Below are 21984 nucleotides of genomic sequence, written 5' to 3'. Positions count from 1 at the left end.
GCACCTTCCCAAGTCGCGTCGACGGGCTCCTTGAATCGCGTCAGTCCTTTTGCTGCACATACTATAGAGGAGAACCCTCAGTTTAAAGATGACTTTACAGAATGGCGTTGCTCCCAACGGAGGTGCCTCTGCTAAGAGGCACGAAGAGTACCAGTATCTTGATCTGATTCGGGAAATTCTAGAAGAAGGAGAACAAAGACCTGATCGGTGAGTTGCAACAGACGCGTCGTTCACGACGTCACCCCCACTAACAGGATGACTCTGCAGTACGGGAACCGGCACGATCAGCATTTTTGCCCCTCGACCTCTCAAGTTCTCACTAAATCGGGACGGCGCTCCTATTCTTCCACTTCTTACGACCAAACGCGTCTTTCTTCGTGCTGTGATTGCCGAACTCTTGTGGTTCATCGAGGCCAACACCTCGTCCAAGGCCCTCAGCGACGTCGGCGTCAAGATCTGGGATGGCAACGGCTCCCGCGAGTTTCTCGACAACCTAGGCCTCACGCACCGTGAAGAGGGAGACCTGGGCCCCGTCTACGGTTTCCAATGGCGCCACTTTGGAGCAGAGTACGTGGATGCCAAGACGGACTATACAGGCCAGGGCGTCGACCAGCTCGCAGACGTCATTGACAAGCTCAAGAACAAGCCGTACGACCGCAGGATAATCATGAGTGCGTGGAACGCCCGTGATTTGCATCTCATGGCGCTCCCGCCATGCCATGTGTTTGCTCAATTTTACGTCTCATACCCCAGCCGCAGACGGCGGAACGGCAAGCCCTCTTCCATGGAAACAAATGGCGGCCCAACGAGCACGGCGCCTGAAAAGGGCCATCTGCACTGCCAATTGTACCAGAGATCCTGCGACATGGGCCTCGGCGTGCCGTTCAACATTGCCAGCTACGCTCTGCTCACGCACATGATTGCCCACGTGTGCGATTTAGTGCCCGGCAGTTTAACACACGTCATGGGCGACGCTCACGTCTACGCAGACCATGAAGACGCTCTCAATATTCAGTTGGAAAGAGAACCACGCCAATTCCCAGAGGTAGAAATCGCGCGGGAGAGGGGATGCGGCATCGACGGGTGGAAGGTGGAAGATATAATTGTCAAGGGGTATGATCCGCACAAGACCATCGCCATGAAGATGGCTGTATGAAGATGATGATGGACGGAATATGCGAATGAACTACATTGAATTTTTTCTAGAGTATGGGGGCGGTAAAACTTGGCACACTCGGTCGACGTGGTATAAGGATGGGCAAATACCTAACGCTATTAATGATTGGACGGGTTGAGAGGCAGTGCTTTTGTGTTTGGTAATGGATAGATGGCATATTCGCTTGATGCGCTGCATATCGTATAGATTGCGGTAGATGAAATATGAAGTTCAGCGTTCTGTGAGCTTTGACGACGGGCTGAACGTTTCTTTCACTCACTGGTGAGGCTGTATGTGTTTCTCAAAAGGTCACGTCTCGAACCTACCTAGTACCTTGTCTGAAGTGCGATTCAAGCGCCGCGCAGAATCGTCCGCCAATAGCAACGCCTTTACAGCCTGCGAGCATGCTACAATTATGGCGGAAAGAAGATGATGTCTTATGCGAGCGTCATGACAGGCACATGGCCGGGAATCGCGATCTTTGACGTTGCGCAACGTGTTGCTGTATCATCAACCTGGGACAAATTTTACTCCAACATGATGATATAATTTTCTCAAATTCCGCTTATACACCATCCTCCCGTCCGCGGGCTACGATTCACTTGGCTGGCCGGCACTGCGAAGCCAACAAGTCCCGGTATGTACATACGACCGCCACGTGGGTTCATCTGACTGCTGGGTAAGCATATCTGTTTTCGCAAGCACGCAGCCGAAGATCTGGCGATCTTGGTACTCATGTTGCTTTCTCGGCCGGGTGTGCTGAGAAATACACTTATGCGACTCAATAGAGACCATGTGCTTCCCGTAGTGACGGCAGAGAAGCCCAGGGACTGCCGTGGACATGGATTGAGAGGGACCGACAAGTCGGTAGTCTGGCCTTTCCGTTCTGTAATGTCCACGGGCGATTATTTCATCATCTCCTTTCTGTCGGGCTGGACGCATAAAACATGTGTAGTTACACAATGGAAGCGGCGAAGAAGCAATCGCCAGCAACGGTTCGGCGGGACTCAATTGTCCGAGTTTGAAGGTCTCGGCGGAAAGAAAGGAGACGGCAGAAGACAATTGAAAGACGCTCTCTGCCCACGCAGGCATGCGTGAGACGTGTTGTTTGGGTGTTTTCTGCTGACCTGCGTGTCGTCGTATCAGGCGCTGGTTCACAAGTGGCAGCGATCTCGATGAGCAGTGAGATTCGTGCGTGTACGGCACGACAGCAAGGACGGCAACGCTCTCGTAATGATACGTGTCAAGTGAGTGTCATGCTCGCATGGTATGCAGAAAGGGCCCTGCCGAGGCTGTGAATCGCATTGATGGGCCTGAATATCTTTGGTGCCTGAGATTCACCGTCACCAAAGGGGGGGGAGTATACTACCTCCCGTGGCGATGCGGGTGGCGGCAGTCTTTTTGCCAGGGAAAGGCAGGCATTCAGTTGGCGGTAGTATTGGATGACGCGTTCTTTACGCGAGTCGATCAATAATACTAGTAAAGGATGGCATTTGAGAGATAAATCCGGACAGACGCCAACCAAACGCCAAATGCCGCAGCATTTGTCGCTGCTCGGCCACCCGATCAATTGATAGTCGGCCTTTCCAATCCACCATTCCATCGTCCCTCGAGAGCCAGTCGGTCAATCGGTCTACAGGGTCAGTCGCAACAGATTGAGCCCTTTGATCCGTCTGCGATCGGCAGCCCAGACCCGTCAAGATGAGACGTGGTATACCCGCCAGTCGACCCAATCACGACACATGATGCACTTGCTTGGTCTCCAATTCTTTCACTGGGCTCTTTTCTATGCCATCCTGTTGGTTGTCCTGTTTGTACGTCGCTCCTAGAGGCGAAACATTGTGTGGACTTTGTTTTTGGCGTTCGTCTGTTCTTCCAAGGGTCGAGTCAGTATCGCCACCAACCCACGCGGCATCTGCTTTACGCGCTTATGAGCAGAGAGAATGTGTTGCAGGGGGGCACCCGTACATGTAGCCATTCTCTGCTGCATTAGCCCCAGGCAGGGCACGGCACGAGCGCTCAGTCAGGTCTTCAGGCGTAGCGTTACGTGATCGACAGGGCCGGGACTCATTGTCTTTTGCAATCCTACCGTCGATCCATTCACCTGTGAGTAGACATGTCCTTCAGAGGAAAACATGGGAAGAGAGCCTGCTCCGTAGGGAGGGAATAAAAAACTTCTTCAACCATGACGACGCGCAAGCCCATCTCCACACAAAGTGACTACGGGCTCGTCTCAGAAAGACAATGGCGCAGTTCTTGTAACTCTTCTGAATATATCCTCTGCCAAAGTACAGCAACTACGGGCTCGTCTCAGAAAGACAATGGCGCAGTTCTTGTAACTCTTCTGAATATATCCTCTGCCAAAGTACAGCAGACTTTGGACAGGTACCGTGATGAGATCACATAAACTTCATCGCCCCGTACCCACGTTTCCCACCACACCGTCTCCGTTCTCCATTGATGTGCAGCCGAATGGTGTGAACCGGCCCAGGCACCATCCATTAACCGGTCTCTGCGCTTTGTGCCACTCTTGTAACTATCTCATGTTTGCTGGCCCGTCAGTTGAGCGGCAGCCGTATCAGGAAGTGATGTGTGGTACCGTTGCTCACTCAGACGGCTGTATTACCGGTGTCCAAACCGGCCCCCTTTCCCGGCACAAATTCCTTTCTATCTTTTAATACCTTTCCTATTTATAACATCCATCCATCCTTCGTTTCCTCTCTTTCAAACACCATATTCTCTTTTTTTTTCTTATTTTCATTCTTTTATAAGTCCGTACTCTCGGCTTTCTTTATTCCAGAACTTTGATAGTTCCTTCCTGGTGCAAGTCATCAACATACAAGAAAAAAAAAAAGAAAATGAAGTTCACTCTATTCTTTCTGGCCTCGATGCCGGCCACCTTCGCCGCCAAACTGGCATATACGCCTCCTGCCGCCCTCGCCGTCAAAGCCGAGGATCCCAAGAACAACTGTGTCCTGCCAGCGGACTATCATATCAGGAGCTTTACCGCGGCGACCAACGGCACGGGTGACAGCTTGACCTCGTACAAGTTCACGTTCCTGGATACGGCCACGAACTCGTCGACCCGCTGTGAGTATGGTCCTGCGTCCAAGGCGCAGGATTCAGCCAGCGGAGGCACACTGCCACGGTATTCCTGTGACAGTGCAGACGTGAGCTTCGTTTGGCAGGGTCAGATGAAGAAGCTGTCCATGATTCAAAAGGTGTGCCCTGATGACAAGGGGTAAGTCTCTCCTCTGTCTCACTCGTCTTTGAGTATTTGTTACAGTTGGCATGTTTTGATGCTGATATCAATGACCCCCCATCAGCCAAGCCGAGTACGAAGTTGCTGGGTCCGTCGTCATTCCCCTGACTTGCAGTCACAACGCTTGCCAGACTAATGCTACCGACTACACGGGCACCTTCAACAGCCTCAACGCTGTCGAGCACGCTCCTACGGTTAGACGCCACCGCGGCGTTGCGTGGTCCTATGATCTGGCCAACTAAGCTTGGAGACTGGGGACTTTGATGAGGTGAAGCGGGAGAAAGAGCAACAGTGCTACGTTGAGGAGGGCAGGCTCTTGACTATTGACGTTCGAATCAATGGACGCGCCTTTTGCTACTTGGTATATATTGTTCTGCGTCGCCCGTCTCTGACCCCTTCGTGGTGGGTTTCATGTTGTAAACCCTGCGTTGATTAAAACAAAAAGGGAGAGTCTTAGGCGGCGCGATTGCATGTCCACATGCAGCTTTTGGAATGTACAGTTCGATACGCTACTATAGAGATTGTCGGAAATTCGAGCCCCTAAATTGGCATACTTTTTTGTGGTTTGGGCATTGCTGCATTGCTGCACCGATGTCGTATGTCCATGTCGGCCAGTGTGTGAGTGATTGCAAAATGTCAATGCCATGGAGTAGATAACTTACCTTCTGCCCGTTTCCATCACCCACCCATGGCCGCATCTGAAATTCCCCAGCCAATAAATGCCCTGCGTGATGAATGTTCCTGGTCTCGTCCCCTTGCATGGCTTCAATGTTAGCTTCCTTTTTTCTTCCCCTTTGGCCTTCCCGTCAAACTGGGCTGCCCCGGTGCCAAATACGCGCAGGTGCAGCGCCCCCGCACCTCCCTCACTCCGCACTTTTGGCGCATCAGAACGGCCGACCACGCCGTGTCATGGTACAAAACAGTCCCGAGTCCACTTCTTGCTTGTTGACGCTTTTCAGCTTTCTTGGCTGACCACTCGTGTTTTGGCTCAACCAGACACTGTTTCACGGTGAGCATTCCTTGCCATTGACATGTATTTTATTTAGGGGTGGCCTCCCCCTTTGCAACGCGCTCTTCGTCGTCGTGCGCTGCTTCTGGGATTGAATTGACGATTATAATTCTTACTTGGTCCTTCTACACTTCGCGATACCCGTGCGGCGGCTGCCGATCTGAATCCACCGCCGCCGTTTTGGGACGTTTGTGGCTGGAGAGGAGAAGGCTTCTTTGTTGGGGCCGCGACGACATCAGACAAACTACGCCGAAGGAGGACAAAGAAGAGGAATTGCAAGGGAGAAAAAAAAACATCTGGCTTCACCTGGATGATGTAAAACGCGGATTCTTACATTTCACACCTGTCGAGTATATTTCAACATGTGGTCTTGGGCGCTTCTCACCCAGCCGCTGCTGTGGTGGCGGCTTACTCGCAGCTCTCAGCAATACGTCATAGACTCACCTTCACCAAATAACGAGTCATCGCCGTCAAGCATATCAACGCCGTTGTTTGCGGACCTTGAGCGCCTGTCTCGACTGGTAGACGTGTCGTATTGCATCGGCAGCACCGGCGTCCACAAGCCATTTGAGTGCCTGTCGCGTTGCAAAGAGTTTCCTGGCCTTTCTCTAGCCACGACATGGAGCACAGGGTTTCTCATGGGCGACAGCTGCGGCTACATTGCGGTAGATCATGGGAACAAATGGATGGAGAGTCAGGATGGCGGCGTCTCTGGGGAGAGGAACGGGGCCATCATTGTTGCCTTCAGAGGCACATACAGCATCGCCAACACGGTTGTGGACTTGGGCACGATACCCCAGGAATACGTGCCGTATCCCGCCCCAGATGACGACGACAGCGACTTTCTGGAGAACTACCGGCGCAGGTGCGACAACTGTACCGTCCACATGGGGTTTCTGCACTCGTGGCGGATGGCCAGGGGGGCGGTTGTGCCGGAACTCAAGGCGCTGAGGAAGGAGTATCCGTCTTATAATATCCAGCTGATCGGGCACAGCCTTGGTGGTGCCGTGGCCTGTCTTGCCGCGCTGGAGCTAAAGCTGTCACTTGGCTGGGACAACTTGGTTGTGACAACCTTTGGCGAACCTCGGGTCGGCAATTACCAACTGGCTCGGTATATCGACAAGGCCTTCCAACTGGACGGCACGAAGAATTTGGAACACTGGACGTACCGCCGTGTGACGCACAATAACGACCCGGTTCCGCTGCTACCTCTGGAGGAATGGGGATACAAGCCTCACGGTGGAGAGATATACATTTCGAAGCAGGAGCTCCAACCCACCGAAGAGGACATACGAACGTGTGTTGGCGATAGCGATCCGGAGTGTAGTGCCGGTGCCGAAACCTCTTTGCTCGAGGATATGCGTCGACTGCTCCGTTTCGCGGCTGCTTCATCGTCTATTGAGGAGTATATTGTGGCGAGGACCTTGCCGACTCGTCTCAAGATTTGGCAACTGTTTTTCGCACACCGAGACTATTTCTGGAGGCTGGGACTCTGTGTGCCGGGAGGAGATCCGTCGAACTGGGGACGAGGTTGGTCAGGCGTAATCGAGTCAGAAGAACTGTAGAGGAACAAGATGCGTCGCGTTGGTCCGGCGGCTTTGCTGGACCAACCATCCGTTGCCATATTGCCATTTTCTTTTTAGTCGTTGGCACTTTGGAAATGCTTAGATACCCATGACGAAAAATATGTATTTAATGGAGTACTACCTAGGTTTGTATAGTCTAATGAGCCTTGTTTAAAATTGCCCCATACAGACATACCACGCACTAAGCTTCTACTAGGAAGGTACAAACAATATTACTATAGTCTTTACAAAAGCCAAACCCGTACGATGGCATAACTATGGTCTGAAAGACACTCTATACATATGATTGGGCCCCCGCGCATGAAGGAAATGAACCAACCCGGGCGCATTAAATGAGGTGATGCTGATCCTGTACGGGCTTTTCACAACACAGTCCGTGACACAGCAGCCTCGCAAACGACGGTCACAAGTGGGACCAGATCTCAACATCGTAGCCAACCAAATGCGGCAGCCGTCAGGCCGAGTAGGACAACTCACACAGCATTTCTCGAACCAGTGACGCGCATCGGGGCTGCCTGCGCTCACTTCGTCATACGTACCTCATCCTGAGGCTGAGCCACGCGACAATGGTGAAGCCGTCTGTTTGGTGGTGAAAATCACGGACGCGTGCTACAGAGAGGGGTAGCCGTAATGATGAAATGAGTCACATCAGCATCTGCGAAATTGCCACCACGGTCCTCTGTACGAGGGGCGTGATACCATGCTCCTCCTCCTCCGTGGTTTATTGACGGTGATTGAAGGAGGCGGGCAGGTAACCTATTTCATGAAAGTTGTTCACCGTCGAGGTGTCGCTTCAGACCCTCTTCTGGAACTAACAGCCTTGTGAGTAAGAACGAATGCCACTCGGTCCAGCCTCACAGACGCATACACACATCTCCATATCGTACATGCTCTTGCTAACCAATCGTGACTTTTGCTTCCCACTGTAATGTACGGGTTGGCATTGGCGTGAATCCTCGTCAGCTGTTGCAGCTGGTCAGTGGGGACACCTCCCGCTTGGGGTTGGGCCAGCCAAAAAGCAAACATCAGCAGCCAGGCGCCTGGGGTGCCATATGACCCAAGGTTGGACTAACGATGGCCCTGAAGCTTCACCGAAAGAAGCCTGAACTACCTGGGTAGTTGGTGAGACGTAAAAGATGCGAAACGAGGAATGGGGTCGAAGGACGCAGGCGCCTGATGAAGTCGGTGGCCAGAAAAATAATCTGTTTCTCGCTGGAAAGCAAAAGATTTTCAGCCGTCATAAGGTGAAGACCCTGCTTTTTGGTAGTATTATTATGGATGCGCAGAGTGGGCATGATCCGGCAGGCGAGTACGGAAGAGTGCCGCCAAGTACTCCGTACGGAGTCGAGTTCTTGCCTGTCCAACCGGATGCGACGACTTGATTGGGTCTGCCATTGTCATGCGGAGCGCCATTGTAAAGGCATTACGGAGTACTGTAAGGCCCATTAAACAAGAGGGCTCATGTGCCGAGGGACCTGAGGCTCGCGATAACCCACGTAGCACAGATTATCGCCTTTGCATAAGCATGGCAAGTGCGACCATCGCTTGTGTTTTCGGTGTGGATGGAGAAGATGGCGACATTGAGGAGTAGCGTTTTATTCTGGATAAACTTGAGGGAGAACAGTAGATCGACCAAGGCATGGATGGAAAAAACGACCGCAGAGACCTGAGCACATCGTATTGGCCGTGCTGGCGCAGATGGCAAGGTATCTGGTACTTGGCGAAGGAAACAAACGACCGATGGAACGCTGCATAAAGCGAGGCTGCGGAAGCGACAAGAATAAAGCTCCCAGGTACCTGAGACAACGTCAAAGGATACTCCGTACAACTTTGGGTTACTATCCCTAGATGACCTCTGTACTTTCCTTGAGTGCCTAGTACCCGAGGAAATATTCAGTAGGGATTGCCAGTAAAATCCTAAAAGTTAGCAATGAAGCATCTATGTATCTTGCATATAGTCTGAAGTTGACGTCTAATTCAATGAAGCGCGAGCTTTAGTTGTTGGGCAGTCATAGCAGAAGAAGAAGATTGGGTTGGGTTGACAGCGAGGCAAGAGCGTTTGAGCGGGTTTGTTGGCAGCGATACGGCCCAAGAAATGTACACAGATAGGTACCCAGGTGCTTCGTACGATCGCCGTTTGGAATGCCTGAAGGTCGTGATGCAACAAAAGGTCTGGTGGCAGAGCCTCGAAACAACTGCTTGGGTACGCATTTTTTCTTCTTCTTTTCGCTCGACCGTCGACATTCGACAATCGACAGAGTTTCTCACGTCGGGTCGTTCCATCGCCATGGCCGTTTGGGGCAGACAGCGAAAGGTCCTTGGTCCTGCAGCCGCACATGTGTCGATCCTTCCCTTGCTGCGTGCCCCAGGTGCCACCACGTCGACACATGTCTTTGCCCAGGTTTGCTTCAAATCTTCTGCGACAGCCTCTGACGACCAGTCCCCGTCGAGATTGATGGGCTATCCACGTCCCAAGTCGGTATCCACATTGGCTTCGTTCTTCATGGGCATCCACAAGCCGGACACACACGCGGCTCCACCAGTGGCCCAGCCCGCTGGCGCCCGTCCACGTCCCCAGTTCAGTCCACAAGTCGTCGCAGCGCTTGGCCAGGCCACCGCCGGCGTCCCAGCGCTGCCAGTCTCCGGTCGTCTTGCCGCTGAGTGCGCACCTGGCCAGACGAGCTTTTCCTGAGCTTTGGGGAGGGAGTGATGGGGGTTAGAGATTGATGGTGGTGGAAGTGTGAAGAGGCACACAGAGCCCGGTTGGTGGCCTCATCAAAACATGAGGAATGGGCACGGGCAGACACGACGAGACAGCTCTCCGTGCTTCTCCCACACGGCCCTGCTTTCGCGCCAAGTAGCTGCGCGTTTGGCTTCTGATTTAAATCAAATTGCTATGAGCACATGCACCCCTCTGTCGACTGTCCAAGTGTGTTCAAGTCATGTAGCAAACCACGGTTGGGATGCGTGGGTGCATGGCATTCATCGTTGAAGCTCTCATGGCTAATGCCTACCGTTGGCTCACTTGCTCAATGCTGGCGTACTGCCCCGGTGCCGGCTTTGAGCGCTTGACATTGGCCGTGCCGCCGTCAATGTCAACATGTCAACTGGTCAAGTCTGCCTCTCTCTGCCCAGCTCCGCCCCAGGGCCCCAGAGCCCGGAGACGGGGGCCCCCCTCCAGAGCCTGGAAGCCCAGCACCCAAACCGAACCAGTTGGCCAGACTCGACCAGTTGACCTCGACCTTGACCACTGCTTCCAGAGGCTCGTGGTCCACAATCAAAATATAAACACCCACCCCCTCATCTCGTCCCTTCAACGCCTTATCTACAGACCCCCCCGAACACGCTTTTTTCCACATTTCTCTCGCATCATCCTTTTTGATTCCCTCTTCGCACTTGTCTCGACACTTTCTCTCCCGTTATCTCTCTATCCACAAAAATGGCCACTGAGGTAGGTTCTTCTCTAGTCTCGTTTTCCCCCCCTCCCTCACCTCCTCTCAAAACTCCCACCGCCGTTGCGGCCCGTGTCTATTGCCTCATCCTGCCCGCGAGCGTGGTTGCGCAAGCTTGTAGCTACGGCTCCGCCTCGTAACGGCGTATCCTTGGTCATATATCGACATTTTCAGTCAATCTCAGCTGCCGGGCGCCGACGGCACCCCTTGCCTCCCCTCATTCTACCGCTGTCCGCTTTACGCTTTGATCCATTGGTGCATGATGCTGACGATATTTCTTCTCTTTAGCGTGAAAGGTTTGTCCGCCTACACCTGATTCAGAGACTTGTACCTGTTCTCTTCCAAAGAAAACAAAAAAACCACCGCGTCACTGGCCGGAAAGACTGACATTTTTTCGATGTGCAATATAGCAAGACCTTCCTCGCCCGCCTTTGCGAGCAGGCTGAGCGCTACGATGAGATGGTCACCTACATGAAGGAGGTTGCCAAGCTCGGTGGTGAGCTGACCGTCGACGAGCGTAACCTCCTCTCCGTTGCTTACAAGAACGTCGTGGGCACCCGCCGTGCCTCGTGGCGCATCATCTCTTCCATTGAGCAGAAGGAAGAATCCAAGGGTTCCGACAAGCACGTCTCTACCATCAAGGAGTACCGTTCCAAGATCGAAACTGAGCTGGAGAAGGTCTGCGAGGATGTTCTCAATGTTCTGGACGAGTCCCTCATCCCCAACGCTGCCTCTGGCGAGTCCAAGGTCTTTTACCACAAGATGTACGTAAAAACTGCTCCGGCTGGTTGCTCCATCCACAAACAGTTTCTCCATAGATTGCTAATTGTCGTTCTCCGCTAATAGGAAGGGTGACTACCACCGATATCTTGCTGAGTTTGCCTCGGGTGAGAAGCGCAAGGGCGCTGCCACTGCTGCTCACGAGGCTTACAAGGTCAGTAAATATCGCACGCTGCAGGTGTCTAATAAATCGCCCAACGACGGCGCGCATAGCAATTTATTATTTGGTGCTACTTAAAGTTCTTGATGCTAACCTGTGAAAACTTTTTAGAACGCCACCGACGTTGCTCAGACTGACCTTACTCCCACTCACCCCATCCGCCTAGGTCTGGCTCTGAACTTCTCGGTCTTCTACTACGAGATTCTCAACTCGCCCGACCGTGCTTGCCACCTCGCCAAACAGGCCTTTGACGATGCCATTGCCGAGCTCGACTCTCTCTCTGAGGAGTCGTACCGCGACAGCACTCTGATTATGCAGCTGCTGCGCGACAACTTGACGCTGTGGACTTCATCCGACAACGCCGAGGCTGAAGGCGCCGGTGCTGCTGATGCCCCAAAGAAGGAGGAGGGCGAGGCTGCGGACAAGCCTGCTGAGGAGGCCAAGGCTGAGGAGCCTGCGCCTGAGGCCACCAACTAGATTCTTTTTCTCACATCTCCGATATCATGAGCATTTCGGCAGAATGGTACCGAGATGCGACTTTGGGCTGGCTTGTTCTCGCATATTAATCTCTATTGTACACGAGAACAGCCGGATCGTGTTTTTAGGGCTGGCAGGCAGGTGAATTTTGCGCCGGTGCGCAGATGCGTCGATATCTTATTTTACGGCAAACGGGTGGAGGGGTCAAGGTGGTCCTTTTTTTATCGACTAGGGAAAAATGGAAATTGTTATGTCACGGATTGAATTCGTACGTTTTCGCCCCGTTTCACCTTTTCGTTGGGGCCAGAAAGCCTTTGCTGGTAGTCCAGTCTCTGATCAGGCGGGACTTTTCTCATCAGCAACGCTTTTTTTCCGGGTACTTGCCGTATCGCGGATGATCCCTTCTACTATGAGAGTTTTGCCCCATGGTGTCGTTGTTTTCCATGTTTGGTTTGACGACTCGCCGAATCGAGTCAATGCAAATGTTGCTGTTGGTTTTTCTTGGTGTCCGTTTTTTTTTTTTTTTTTTTGCCTCTTGCCTCTCCCCCATTCCACTATTGCTATGTCAGGCATTCTTTATTTTTTAAGTTGCTGGCTGCCCGTTTTCCTCCTGTATAATGGCCCAGTCTCTCTCGGGAGAGAAGGAATCGTCTCGTGGCTCTTGCATCTTCATTCCCCTCCCCCAACGCACAAAAACAAAAAAACTACTTATACCGTTGTCCACGGCCGATAATGAGTGAAGAGACGATATAGTTTCGTCTCGTGACTGGGGCGGCTTGTATGTAAAGCTGGATTGTGGACAAGTAGTACGTTTCTACGGGGACTGAAATTTTCCATGTATGATTCGGTGCTACGTGGCTGGTCTGGTTTACACTCTAGGCGTGGATTAATGAACACTGAAATAAAAATCTAAGCTACGTGCCTCTTGGTGTGATTGCGTAGAGGAGAGGGAGTTGCGGGTTTGTAGTCACGGAGTATTGAACTTTATACAGGGTTTTTTGGTGGAAATTTGACTCTCCATGATGACTATGCATATTAACCAATTATGCTACATTAAGTAAATATAAACCGTGAGAAAAGGTATAGGTATATACTGCTGACATGCCAGACTCCGTCACCATATGCCCAATATTCAACGCTAGTGCGCGAACCGCATGTCTGTTGTTCTTGATTTTCATTGTCTCATCTTGCATGGCTTTGAAATAATCACCAACAAGTTTCAAGCCGGGTATCGTTCTCTTCTGTCCAGTTCATGAGGTGGCTGCGCGATTCTGGTCTAATAGGCGAGCGGCTCGTTCTAGACGCTCCTGCTTCTCTCTTAGCCCTCGACCCGTGCCAAGCTTGCCGTCGCTGCTCTCTTCACCAAGACCGACTGCTTCTTCGATTGTATCGATGCCCCTTGCGTCAACGGGGGGTGCGGGAGGCCGTGGTGCGCGGTACATGGCAGTCTTGATGGCAGGTTCACGGTCCAGGTCGTCATCTTCGAAACCGCCGAAACGGCCGCCTGATAGACGACGGGCAATGCGGCGCCAGAATCGGCGGCCCCGAGACAAGGCACCAGCGCTATGCTGCCGTTGTGACAAGGAATTCCCAGCAGACGAGTGTGTATCTGAAAGAGAGAAGGCAATGCCCGTGGAACTGGCTGCCGAAGAGGCAGCGTCGTCAAGTGCCGAGGCGACTTCAGAACGCCAGATGAGAATGCGGTTCTGAGTTGAAGCAGAAATGCTCGACCCCCGTGCAGCCATGGCTGAAATTTTGGAAGAGAAAAGAGGCTAAAGAATTTTTGGTCGGGTCCAAGTGTAGAAGGAAGGGATGTCGTGTGAGTCTCCGTCCAAGGATGGGAGACCCAACCAGGAAGTTGTGAATTGGAGGTGCAGCAGTTTCCAGTCGAAATGATAGTTATACCCTCTTTGAATACTATTTCACCCTGCACGAAGCAAGAATTGGACTTGGACTACCTCGTGTTTAGTCTAGTCTATTGTTCTCACGTTGAAATGTTTGTACTCGGCCCTATGATGCAATGGCGCGGCACTGGTAAGTTTCGGCGGTTATATCGTATGTTAGTGCCGTTGGCGGTTCGATGTATCGGCAGAGAGTATTTCTTATGTCTGAGTCAATTTCGGCAGGGTATTCGCAATTTCAGATGCTGCCCATACGCCCCGTGACCGACACCAATTGACTGGAACGGGTGGCAGTCAGTGTACAGGAACCAAATGCAATCGTGGGAAAATGATGACTTCGGAAGTGCTAGTTTCTTTTGATCGAAGCTGCGTGGCTTCGGAGCCAGGAGCGTGACTGGGGTAGTTAGGTGGGTGCCGGTGGATTAGTATTTGACTGTAGCCACCAGATCCAATCAAGCAACCGATATTAATGGTACGTTGGTGTAATGGCTTTCCACTGTTGGGGTATCTTGCGGATAGAATAGAAGCTGAATGACGCACAGGGTTGTGTCATCCAAGGTGAGAGAGCAAACGCAAGCGATGTGGGCTATAAAAGCTCTCCCTCATGGAACACGCAGATGTGAGCGAGTTGCTCAAGGGTGGAGAGTAGGGAAGAAAATGTGGTGGTGTATAGTTAGTCATTCGCGAGTAGGTGGGCGTTGTCGACTTTAAGGACCGTTGCGTTTGAAGGGTCTCGCCTCGATGACGGATGGCCTGGTTGGAGACACCTGAGCCAGGAAAACGGTTAAGGGAAGACTAGCACAGAACAGAGGGAAGCTCCCTGAACTAACGAGGAGACCGTGAGTCTAGGTCCTATCGTTTGCTGTACAACGGCAGTGGAGGGTGGGCGGGCACATACTAGGGAGATGGTTCGTGAGTAGTATGCGAAGCACATGGATGAAATCTTAAATGGCGATCGCCTCGGCAGACAGCCGAAGCTTAATCAGAGCAATGGAGATGGGCCTCACAGCACCCATAACACCAGAGCACCACCGCACCCTGGGTTCGTGCAGTAGTATCTCGATGGCGATCGCTGATACGCCAAGGTACAACCATGGAAGCTGGAGCTCGGCGGTGGTGGCGGAGGCGGCGTCGTGGAGGTCAAGCCGTGGATGGTCAAGATGGGACGATGGATTCTGGTCTCGTGATGGCTCATGACACACGGCAGTCTGTCTGTTCACCTGGTTGGAGGAGAGCAAGAGGGCTCGTCTCCTTCCTTCTCGAGTGGGAAACAGCCTCGCGTGTTCCTTCCCGCCACCGTTCTCCGTCCAGAACTCACTGCTCAGAACTGGAGTCTGCACGGAATACTCCGTATTAGGACGTGAAGATTGAATGATTCTCGGTTCGCCTGTCCGAAGCTGCAGTCGAGCCCCCTCTGCCGTCCACCGGAGCGAGTTGGACCTCTTTTTGCATCACCATTTTCACGCCCCCGCGAGACCATGCAGCAGTCAAGTTGCTATCGGTACTTGATACGGAACTCTACCACCCAGACCACGGCGGCAGTGGCAGTGGAATGGGCGCTGTGGTGGGTGGCAGCAATTCGGATTGACACGTCGTGCACATGTTGACCTACTTGACCTGTACGGAGTAGGAGTAGTACATCAGCCCACCAATGCAGCCCACATCGCGAGGCGGCAACAGCCAAGACCAAGGCAATCGCCGTGGCCGCCCAACAACCGCAACACCAATAGCGAAGTACCGTGATGCGTTGTAACTGGACGTAGGCAGGGACCCCGGTAGTCTTGCTGTCTTAGCCTGGCGATTCATCACTGGCGTGGCCGAGCTGTGGAGACGGCGCAAGCCGCAAGGCCTTCAACGTTGGTCGCCACTTCTTCTGTCAGAGCAGCAGCAGCCGGACAGCTGGATAGCTGGGCTGGGGTGCTGGTGAGACTGGCATGTTGGGGTAATAGCTTCGTCCAATATTGTATGCTGTGCGAAAACTAACGGCGCAGAGGATGACATGTCGGACACGCAAATCGGCGGGCAGAGCTAGTTGCTCTGCTTCGTGTCTTCAATACTGACTGGTCCGTCGCCGTACCCAAGCGTCAAAGCCATGTTGGCTCAAGCATTCTCTGGCGGCTGAGATGCGGCAATAGGGCGGCCCGAGGTTTGCAGCCAATTTGCAGATTCCGCCTCATTTAATAAACGCTGCAGCTGAGCAAACCCAAATCTCCCCAGCCCCCAGCCGTTCCCGTTCCCGTTCGTGTCTTCCGTCGTTGTGGGGGAGATAACAGGGCCTGGGCTTGAACTCAACTATCAGCCCACCTTTGTTACTCGGCCCAGAGCTCTTATTAATCATCTCCAGAAGCCGCAGTTAATCTCAGCTGTGCCGCTCTTCCTCTATCCGAAGTGTCGGAGCATGTTTAGTGTCAATACATTCTCATTTGTCCGTGTTGATGACGGCCCTGCCTTCGCCACGTTAACAATTGCTCGTATAACGAGTAGTATCACTAGTTCTCTATAGCCCCGGAGCGGCAGTGTCGTGGCCTCATGCTATCATGGTATCATAGCGACGATGCGCCGTCCTCACTAGATATCATTGCGCCTACAAGAGAGCAACACCAGCTGGTCACTTACATCATCCAATCACTTGACAGTTCGTCAATGGAACGGCTCGTCCTCCGGCATTTCAGTCACGTCACACGCATTGCATCGCCCGTTAGTTTCAAGTTGTTTAGCTCTAAAAAGAGTCTCATACGGTCAATACACCGTACTCCGTACGTACATACATACCCAGAGCCTTGGCTATCACTACCCAGTTGCCAGGTTTGTATCCTTCCCTCGCTCCCGCCCTTCCCCCCGGTCATTTGGTGTGACCTTGTATCGTCTATTGTTCCCGTCGTACCCAAAAGAAAAATGCTTCTCCTTTTTTTGCAGCGCCATGTGCTTATTAGAGTGTTTCACGAACCACCAGTCGTGTTCGGCTCCGTGGAGTAATTGTTTTCGTAGCCAGAAAGCTACCTAGTCGATTTTGTCCTTGCCGCCGCTCCCGTACCCCTGTTCTATGTGATCAGACACGGCCAGGCTCTCAGGACGTGCCAACTATTGCTTCGAACTGGGCTGCAGGGCTTCCCACCCACCAATACCTTCACCGCCATCATCATCCGTCGAGTCCAACAGGTCCACGGATGCAGAGGATCCTGCAGCCTCCTGGCCGTGCCGACTTGGGAGTGGAGGTTTAAATCCGTTGGCGTGCCCCGCTGTGCCGGCTGCTCCCTTGCGCTCTCCGCCTTGTCCACCGCCAACAATTGCTGTTGCCGACTGAGATTCACCAGACTTCTGTTGTGGTGCCACGGACACGGCTTTCCGAGCCAGCGACGCTTGCTGACTCACCTGTGATGTGGTAGACGCCGACCGTGCAGGTCGAGCAGGCGTGGCGGCCTCACTTCGTGCAGACGTGCTCATTGTTGAACCAGTTGTTGTCTTCGAGAGTGGTGAGCCTGCGGCCAGATGGGCGGGCTTTTTGCCCACTGGCGGAGGAGACTTGCCGCTTTTGCCTGCAAGTTGTTGCGACAGCTGTGATACCTGTGATGCTTGTGTAGCTACCGGTGCGGAGCCCGGTGTTGTGGGTAATGCCGGTAGAGTCTGGGTTCTATCCAAACCGAAGCCCTGCGTTGTAGTAGCAGAAGCAGATGTGCTGAGTCTCGAACTTGCCGTTTGTCGTCGAGGCGGCGGCGGCGGCGGTGGTGGTGTTGCAGATTTGCCCGTATCAGATTGACTGCTAATGCTCTGCTCATCATCTAGTCGTAAGCGTCCCACCTGCGCGGGTAGCGTAGAAGGCTCATATGGGATTGTAAGCTGTTTTCTCGACACTGCCGCTGCCCGTTCAGCCATCGCTTTTGGCAATGACACCTTCTCATACGGCGAGCTCGATATACTAGAATATCCAGGTGACGACCTCGGCACCGATACCCAGTCAGGCTCTTCACTCTGACCAAATGGATTTGACGGCCGGTTCGGATTCAAGGCCATTGGGAGACCGTCGCGACCATGAGGCGCTGCCACTTGCGCCCGCGCAGGTTGTCTGTTCTCCAGCCACCATTTCTGACGGTCTGAACTCGCAGGCGGAAGACCGGGCTCAATGGAATCATACCCAATCAGGTCCTCGTCATCTGATTCTTCGCCGTCGCCCAGATGGGCCGTGGGATCGCCCACGTCTGCTTTGCGGCGCTGGTACAGCTCGCGGCTGATATTTTCGCGTTTTTTCTCGTCAACAATGTTGACTTTGCATTCAAACGTAGCATATACCGGGCGGTGGTCTGAGAATTTGAGTGGTGCGGAATCGTACGAGGTTTGGCGGAGATTAGCGCCTTTTCTGAGGATGCGGTCTGTCCATGCTGGGATTCGTGCCTTTTCACTAGTTTTTCCTCATCAGTCTCGTTACATGGGGCATTGAGATGGGTTTGTATGCGGTATGGCTCACGAGCTGTCATAGGTGTCTGAACCGACGTCGAATTTGTACGTGGGCATAAAATTGATCCGAGCCTCCGAGTAGAATGGGAACGATAAGCCAGCAACCATCTGTAAGTTGAGCTGGTCATTTTCGTAGAGTGTCTCCAGATCTTGCTTTTTGACTAAAGCCTTTGCGGTTTCTAAGCCTAGTCCAATGCGATAGTTGAAGTCACCCATCCAAATGATGGCATCTACATGGGTCAGTTTAGTTGAAAAGTCCCCTCGATTCAGGGCTGAATGCTATGGGTTCCTTACCGTGATCTTCGATCCCTCGATTACGCTGAAATCGCAGCCCGTGGTGAATCGTCGTGTAATCTCTATTCCTCTCGTCGTAGTTTGAAAACCCGGCTGCCAAATGCGCCGTGACAAAGCAAATTTGCGTATTGGCGTAATCGAATCGAATGGCCACGGCTCCCTTGTTTCCAGCCATACCTGAAAGACCCGTTTTTTTGACGCTTCCCTCGACATTTTTAATGTTCTTCAGTACAGACGTCTTTACAAAGATGCATAGAGCGGCCCCGACAAGTTGTCCACTTCGCAAGAGGACGTATCTGTCACCTCCAAGTCGGGCTTGCCTATCGTTCAACGTGCGCTTGACGGCTTCTTCCCACAGATGCTTTCTTGAAGGGTCACTGTTCATAATTTGCTGAGGGCTTAGCTCAACGATTTCTTGAAAGGCAACGACATAGATTTCGGGTTGTTCGACGCCTGGTGAGGGGCCAAACAGCCAGGGTGACAAGTCGTGGCCTATGCCGTCTGTGCGGCCGTTGAGGTTGAATGTGCCGGTCCATATGGTGATTGTTTCTGACGATGTGAATTCATTGCTGCGCTTGGAGAGCTCAATCGAAACAAAATCGCTGATGGGATCGAACAAATGCACTGGAGCCTGACCCATAAGGCGGCCAAGCAACATGTCAATCGTCACTTGCCGCGAAGGGTCGACGAAGTTGTTATGGTAGATGCGCTGTACCGACTTGCGCACATCGGCCATGGCACCGGCCAGGGACATCTTGCCATGACGTGTGAAGGAAGATTTCAGGGCGCCGGTCCCCGCGTAGATTTTGGATAAGGAGTCGCCATTGTCTGCCCAGAGGTTGGCGTGATTCGCCCAGAAGTCAGATGCCGCGTAGTCGCTTCGATGAGCCAGGAACGACTCCACAGCCATTTGTGAAATCAATGTCTGGATCAAGTTCGTCCGGTCCAAACAATCCAGGCAGTTGGTGCGGAACACACCATCTTGTTGCAATACAACCACCATTCGGCCGCTATTGGTCTCACCGGTCTTATCAGCCGGGTCATCTGTTTTCTCAGCAAGAAAGTAGGCAAACCCGTCTGTTGACTCTTCGATATACCGGCGAATATCTTTGGCAGCTTCATAGCCTGCTGGACCTTTTGTTTCCGCATGAAAGTCATAATGTGTCTCACGAAGCAAAGCGTGCTCAGCTGAGCCACCGCTGGACTGGCTGTATGGAGAGTGTCGAATAGCGTTGCGGTACAGTGTCGACAGTTCAACTTCTGCGGGCTTCGTGTCACTCAGCAAGTTTATGATGTGGACTGCGCCGTATATGTGCTCCAGGTCTTCGAAATGCTTGTTGAAGGCAGGCTGGGTTCCTTCAGGCGATCTAGTGATGGCGATTTTCTGTCTGCCAGGAAGAAGGTCTGCGGCTTGCTCCCAGAACACGGGTACCGAGCCTCGAACCTGGACATAGGAGAATAGTGTGCCTGCTGGGCTGCAGAATATCGTTTCAGTCTCCACAAAGTTTGCTACATACCCATCGTCATCAATGCCTCTGGAGTTGAAGCGGGTTCCGGCTCTTCTGCATGACAGCCGCGAGATCAGGCTCATGTAGGATGGCATTCCATTCCTTGGTTCACGCAAGGGGGACGCCCTCTGAGGAATAGTCACCGTACTACAGAATCCACGGATAGCAGACGTGAGGATTCGCGAGGAGTCCAAAGCCTCTCGTTCTGGCGGCATGAGGCGCGAGCGAAACTCGACAAGTGGACGAATCATGAACGAATTCCACAGGTATGTGTCATCAAAATTGTCGATGTCGAATGAATTGGGGTTAATAGATCTGCAGCAACGTTAGCTGACTCTGCATCATGGTCCGCCGGTATTTTGACGACCAATAGACCGACCTATCTTGTAGCCTGTTTGTCACATCAAAATCGGTACTATAATAGAATGATCCATTGCTCAGCAACTTTCGCAGCTCGTGGCAAGGATGTTCCACAGCAACCTCGCGGCGACTGAGGCTTTGGCCGTATCCAGACTGACTGCTATATGTCGACATGGTATCCGAGAAGTCTGACTCCTGGGGTTCCAAAGGCACGACATCGTCATAGTCTGCGCTGCTCAAACAGTAGAAATCCACAGTTGCAATCTTTTCCACTGTCTCCCCCGGTCGAATAGTAGCAGCTCTCTTGGCCTGGGTGATGACTGACAAGAACACTTCGCCGTTGGCGGAAATGAGACCTAGTGTCCCATACACAGGCATAAGGCTCAGCGGGCGGTAGTCCTTCAACAGTTGGCTCGATATAGGGGCAAATTCCACCATGCACTTGGCAGCATGGGAGTCTACGCCGCCACGAGACTTGATGGAATGGAGAGAGGTTACCGATCCATTTTGAGGTGTATCGCTGCTCGCCGACGAGCTATATCGCAATACCAGGACATGGGACGAGGACACGATGGCAATCGATCGATAGGGAGAGTCCCTTATGTAGAGTTCGCTCAGTTTCTCGGGAGCGGAAGCCTGCGCAGCCCATGAGCTTTGTGTGTGGTCCATTGAGCAGGCGCGAGCATTGGATGTCTCTCTTCGGGCGGGCGGAAAGGGTTCGGGCTTGCTACACGGGCAGATTATCCATTATCTGGGGATCAGTGATACAGGATTGGGTGTAGAAGTGCCGTTACCTGGCCTGTTGTGGTAGCGAGTAGCTCACAACATGCGTGCTTGGGCGGATGAGCTGGCCGAATCCAGCCGTAGATGACGTCTGCTGTGATACGTCGTTCGAGACAACCAGTGACGCTCAGCCCCACGGATGGTACATCAAGGAGAATTTCAACAAACAAAGGCCCCAACAGCAACATTGTCTATGAATTATGTTGATTCTACGCCCCCTCCACCTTGTCTGATGTTCGTTTATCTTTGTCACATCTTTATCTCCATGTTCTTGTGCCGGTTTCCTTTGTCGTATCTTGTGACACGCTGTGCTTACTTTTTGTACCATGACAAGCCGCACTGATACAAATACAACACCAACTCTCTCCGCGAGACTCGAGAGAGGCCCCTTTTTTTTACGTCAATATTTACACATGGTCTGCGAAATAATACGCAGCATCTCATAAATTGTACAGTAGAGCTTTGGATTGCTTGTAGCTGTGGAATTGTCGGTGTCCTGCGCAAGGGTGTGCCTACCCTACAGGAAAACAGTTGGAGGGAGAAAATCTAGGGTTGAAGGAAATTCCTTCTCGACATCGGACGGACAGATACCCAGGGAACTACTCACGACGATTGCTCAGTTTTTGTCACCGAATGTCTCAAAAGATCATCGTCAAGTTTAGTCTTCGACTCGGAGACTGATGCCAACTAGTGCCAACTGGCGGTATCTACACGCTACTACGAGGTTGTGTGTTATCTTGAAGGCGATGAAGAGGGGGATAAAAAAACGGTAATGGATAAACCCAGGAGGCAAATCGAGCTTCA

General features: G+C 52.5%; 8 protein-coding genes across 8 annotated transcripts; 5 read left to right on the top strand and 3 right to left on the bottom strand.

Moving 5' to 3' along the window:
- Positions 1-29: 29 nt before the first annotated feature.
- On the top strand, positions 30-1435 carry TMP1_1 (Thymidylate synthase). Its single transcript, XM_007808681.2, has 2 exons — positions 30-207; positions 268-1435. Exons 1-2 carry the CDS (start codon positions 89-91, stop codon positions 1154-1156), a joined length of 1008 nt encoding a protein of 335 aa, XP_007806872.2. The 5' UTR covers positions 30-88; the 3' UTR covers positions 1157-1435.
- Positions 1436-2399: 964 nt separating this feature from the next.
- Positions 2400-2759, bottom strand: J3458_003584 (uncharacterized protein; the record flags this gene model as incomplete). The annotated part of the gene is made up of 1 exon (XM_066117845.1): positions 2400-2759. One exon carries the CDS (start codon positions 2757-2759, stop codon positions 2400-2402), a length of 360 nt encoding a protein of 119 aa, XP_065977637.1.
- Positions 2760-4014: 1255 nt separating this feature from the next.
- On the top strand, positions 4015-4660 carry J3458_003583 (uncharacterized protein; the record flags this gene model as incomplete). The annotated part of the gene is made up of 2 exons (XM_007808682.1): positions 4015-4397; positions 4483-4660. The coding sequence occupies 2 exons, from the start codon at positions 4015-4017 to the stop codon at positions 4658-4660; spliced, it is 561 nt and encodes a 186-aa protein (XP_007806873.1).
- A 745-nt stretch (positions 4661-5405) lies between these two features.
- Positions 5406-7982, top strand: J3458_003582 (uncharacterized protein). The gene has a single exon (XM_007808683.2). The coding sequence runs from the start codon at positions 5790-5792 to the stop codon at positions 6990-6992; it is 1203 nt and encodes a 400-aa protein (XP_007806874.1). The 5' UTR covers positions 5406-5789; the 3' UTR covers positions 6993-7982.
- Positions 7983-8464: 482 nt separating this feature from the next.
- On the top strand, positions 8465-9933 carry J3458_003581 (uncharacterized protein). Its single transcript, XM_066117844.1, has one exon. It carries the CDS (start codon positions 9109-9111, stop codon positions 9703-9705), a length of 597 nt encoding a protein of 198 aa, XP_065977636.1. The 5' UTR covers positions 8465-9108; the 3' UTR covers positions 9706-9933.
- A 519-nt stretch (positions 9934-10452) lies between these two features.
- J3458_003580 (uncharacterized protein) lies at positions 10453-11882 on the top strand (the record flags this gene model as incomplete). The annotated part of the gene is made up of 5 exons (XM_066117843.1): positions 10453-10464; positions 10754-10761; positions 10876-11229; positions 11312-11399; positions 11517-11882. The coding sequence occupies 5 exons, from the start codon at positions 10453-10455 to the stop codon at positions 11880-11882; spliced, it is 828 nt and encodes a 275-aa protein (XP_065977635.1).
- Positions 11883-13132: 1250 nt separating this feature from the next.
- J3458_003579 (uncharacterized protein) lies at positions 13133-13627 on the bottom strand (the record flags this gene model as incomplete). Its single annotated transcript, XM_007808685.2, has 1 exon — positions 13133-13627. The coding sequence occupies one exon, from the start codon at positions 13625-13627 to the stop codon at positions 13133-13135; it is 495 nt and encodes a 164-aa protein (XP_007806876.2).
- Positions 13628-15958: 2331 nt separating this feature from the next.
- Positions 15959-21249, bottom strand: syj1_1 (Inositol-1,4,5-trisphosphate 5-phosphatase 1). Its single transcript, XM_007808686.2, has 4 exons — positions 20417-21249; positions 18530-20352; positions 18246-18465; positions 15959-18179 (listed from the first exon to the last, which is right to left on the bottom strand). The coding sequence occupies exons 1-4, from the start codon at positions 21064-21066 to the stop codon at positions 16865-16867; spliced, it is 4008 nt and encodes a 1335-aa protein (XP_007806877.2). The 5' UTR covers positions 21067-21249; the 3' UTR covers positions 15959-16864.
- Between the last annotated feature and the right edge of the window lie 735 nt (positions 21250-21984).

The sequence above is a fragment of the Metarhizium acridum genome, assembly GCF_019434415.1.
Source record: "Metarhizium acridum strain ARSEF 324 chromosome Unknown scaffold_13, whole genome shotgun sequence".
NCBI classification, from domain to species: Eukaryota; Fungi; Ascomycota; class Sordariomycetes; order Hypocreales; family Clavicipitaceae; genus Metarhizium; species Metarhizium acridum.
Note: the sequence above shows the minus strand (reverse complement) of the source record. Positions and strands in the feature narration are given on the sequence as shown.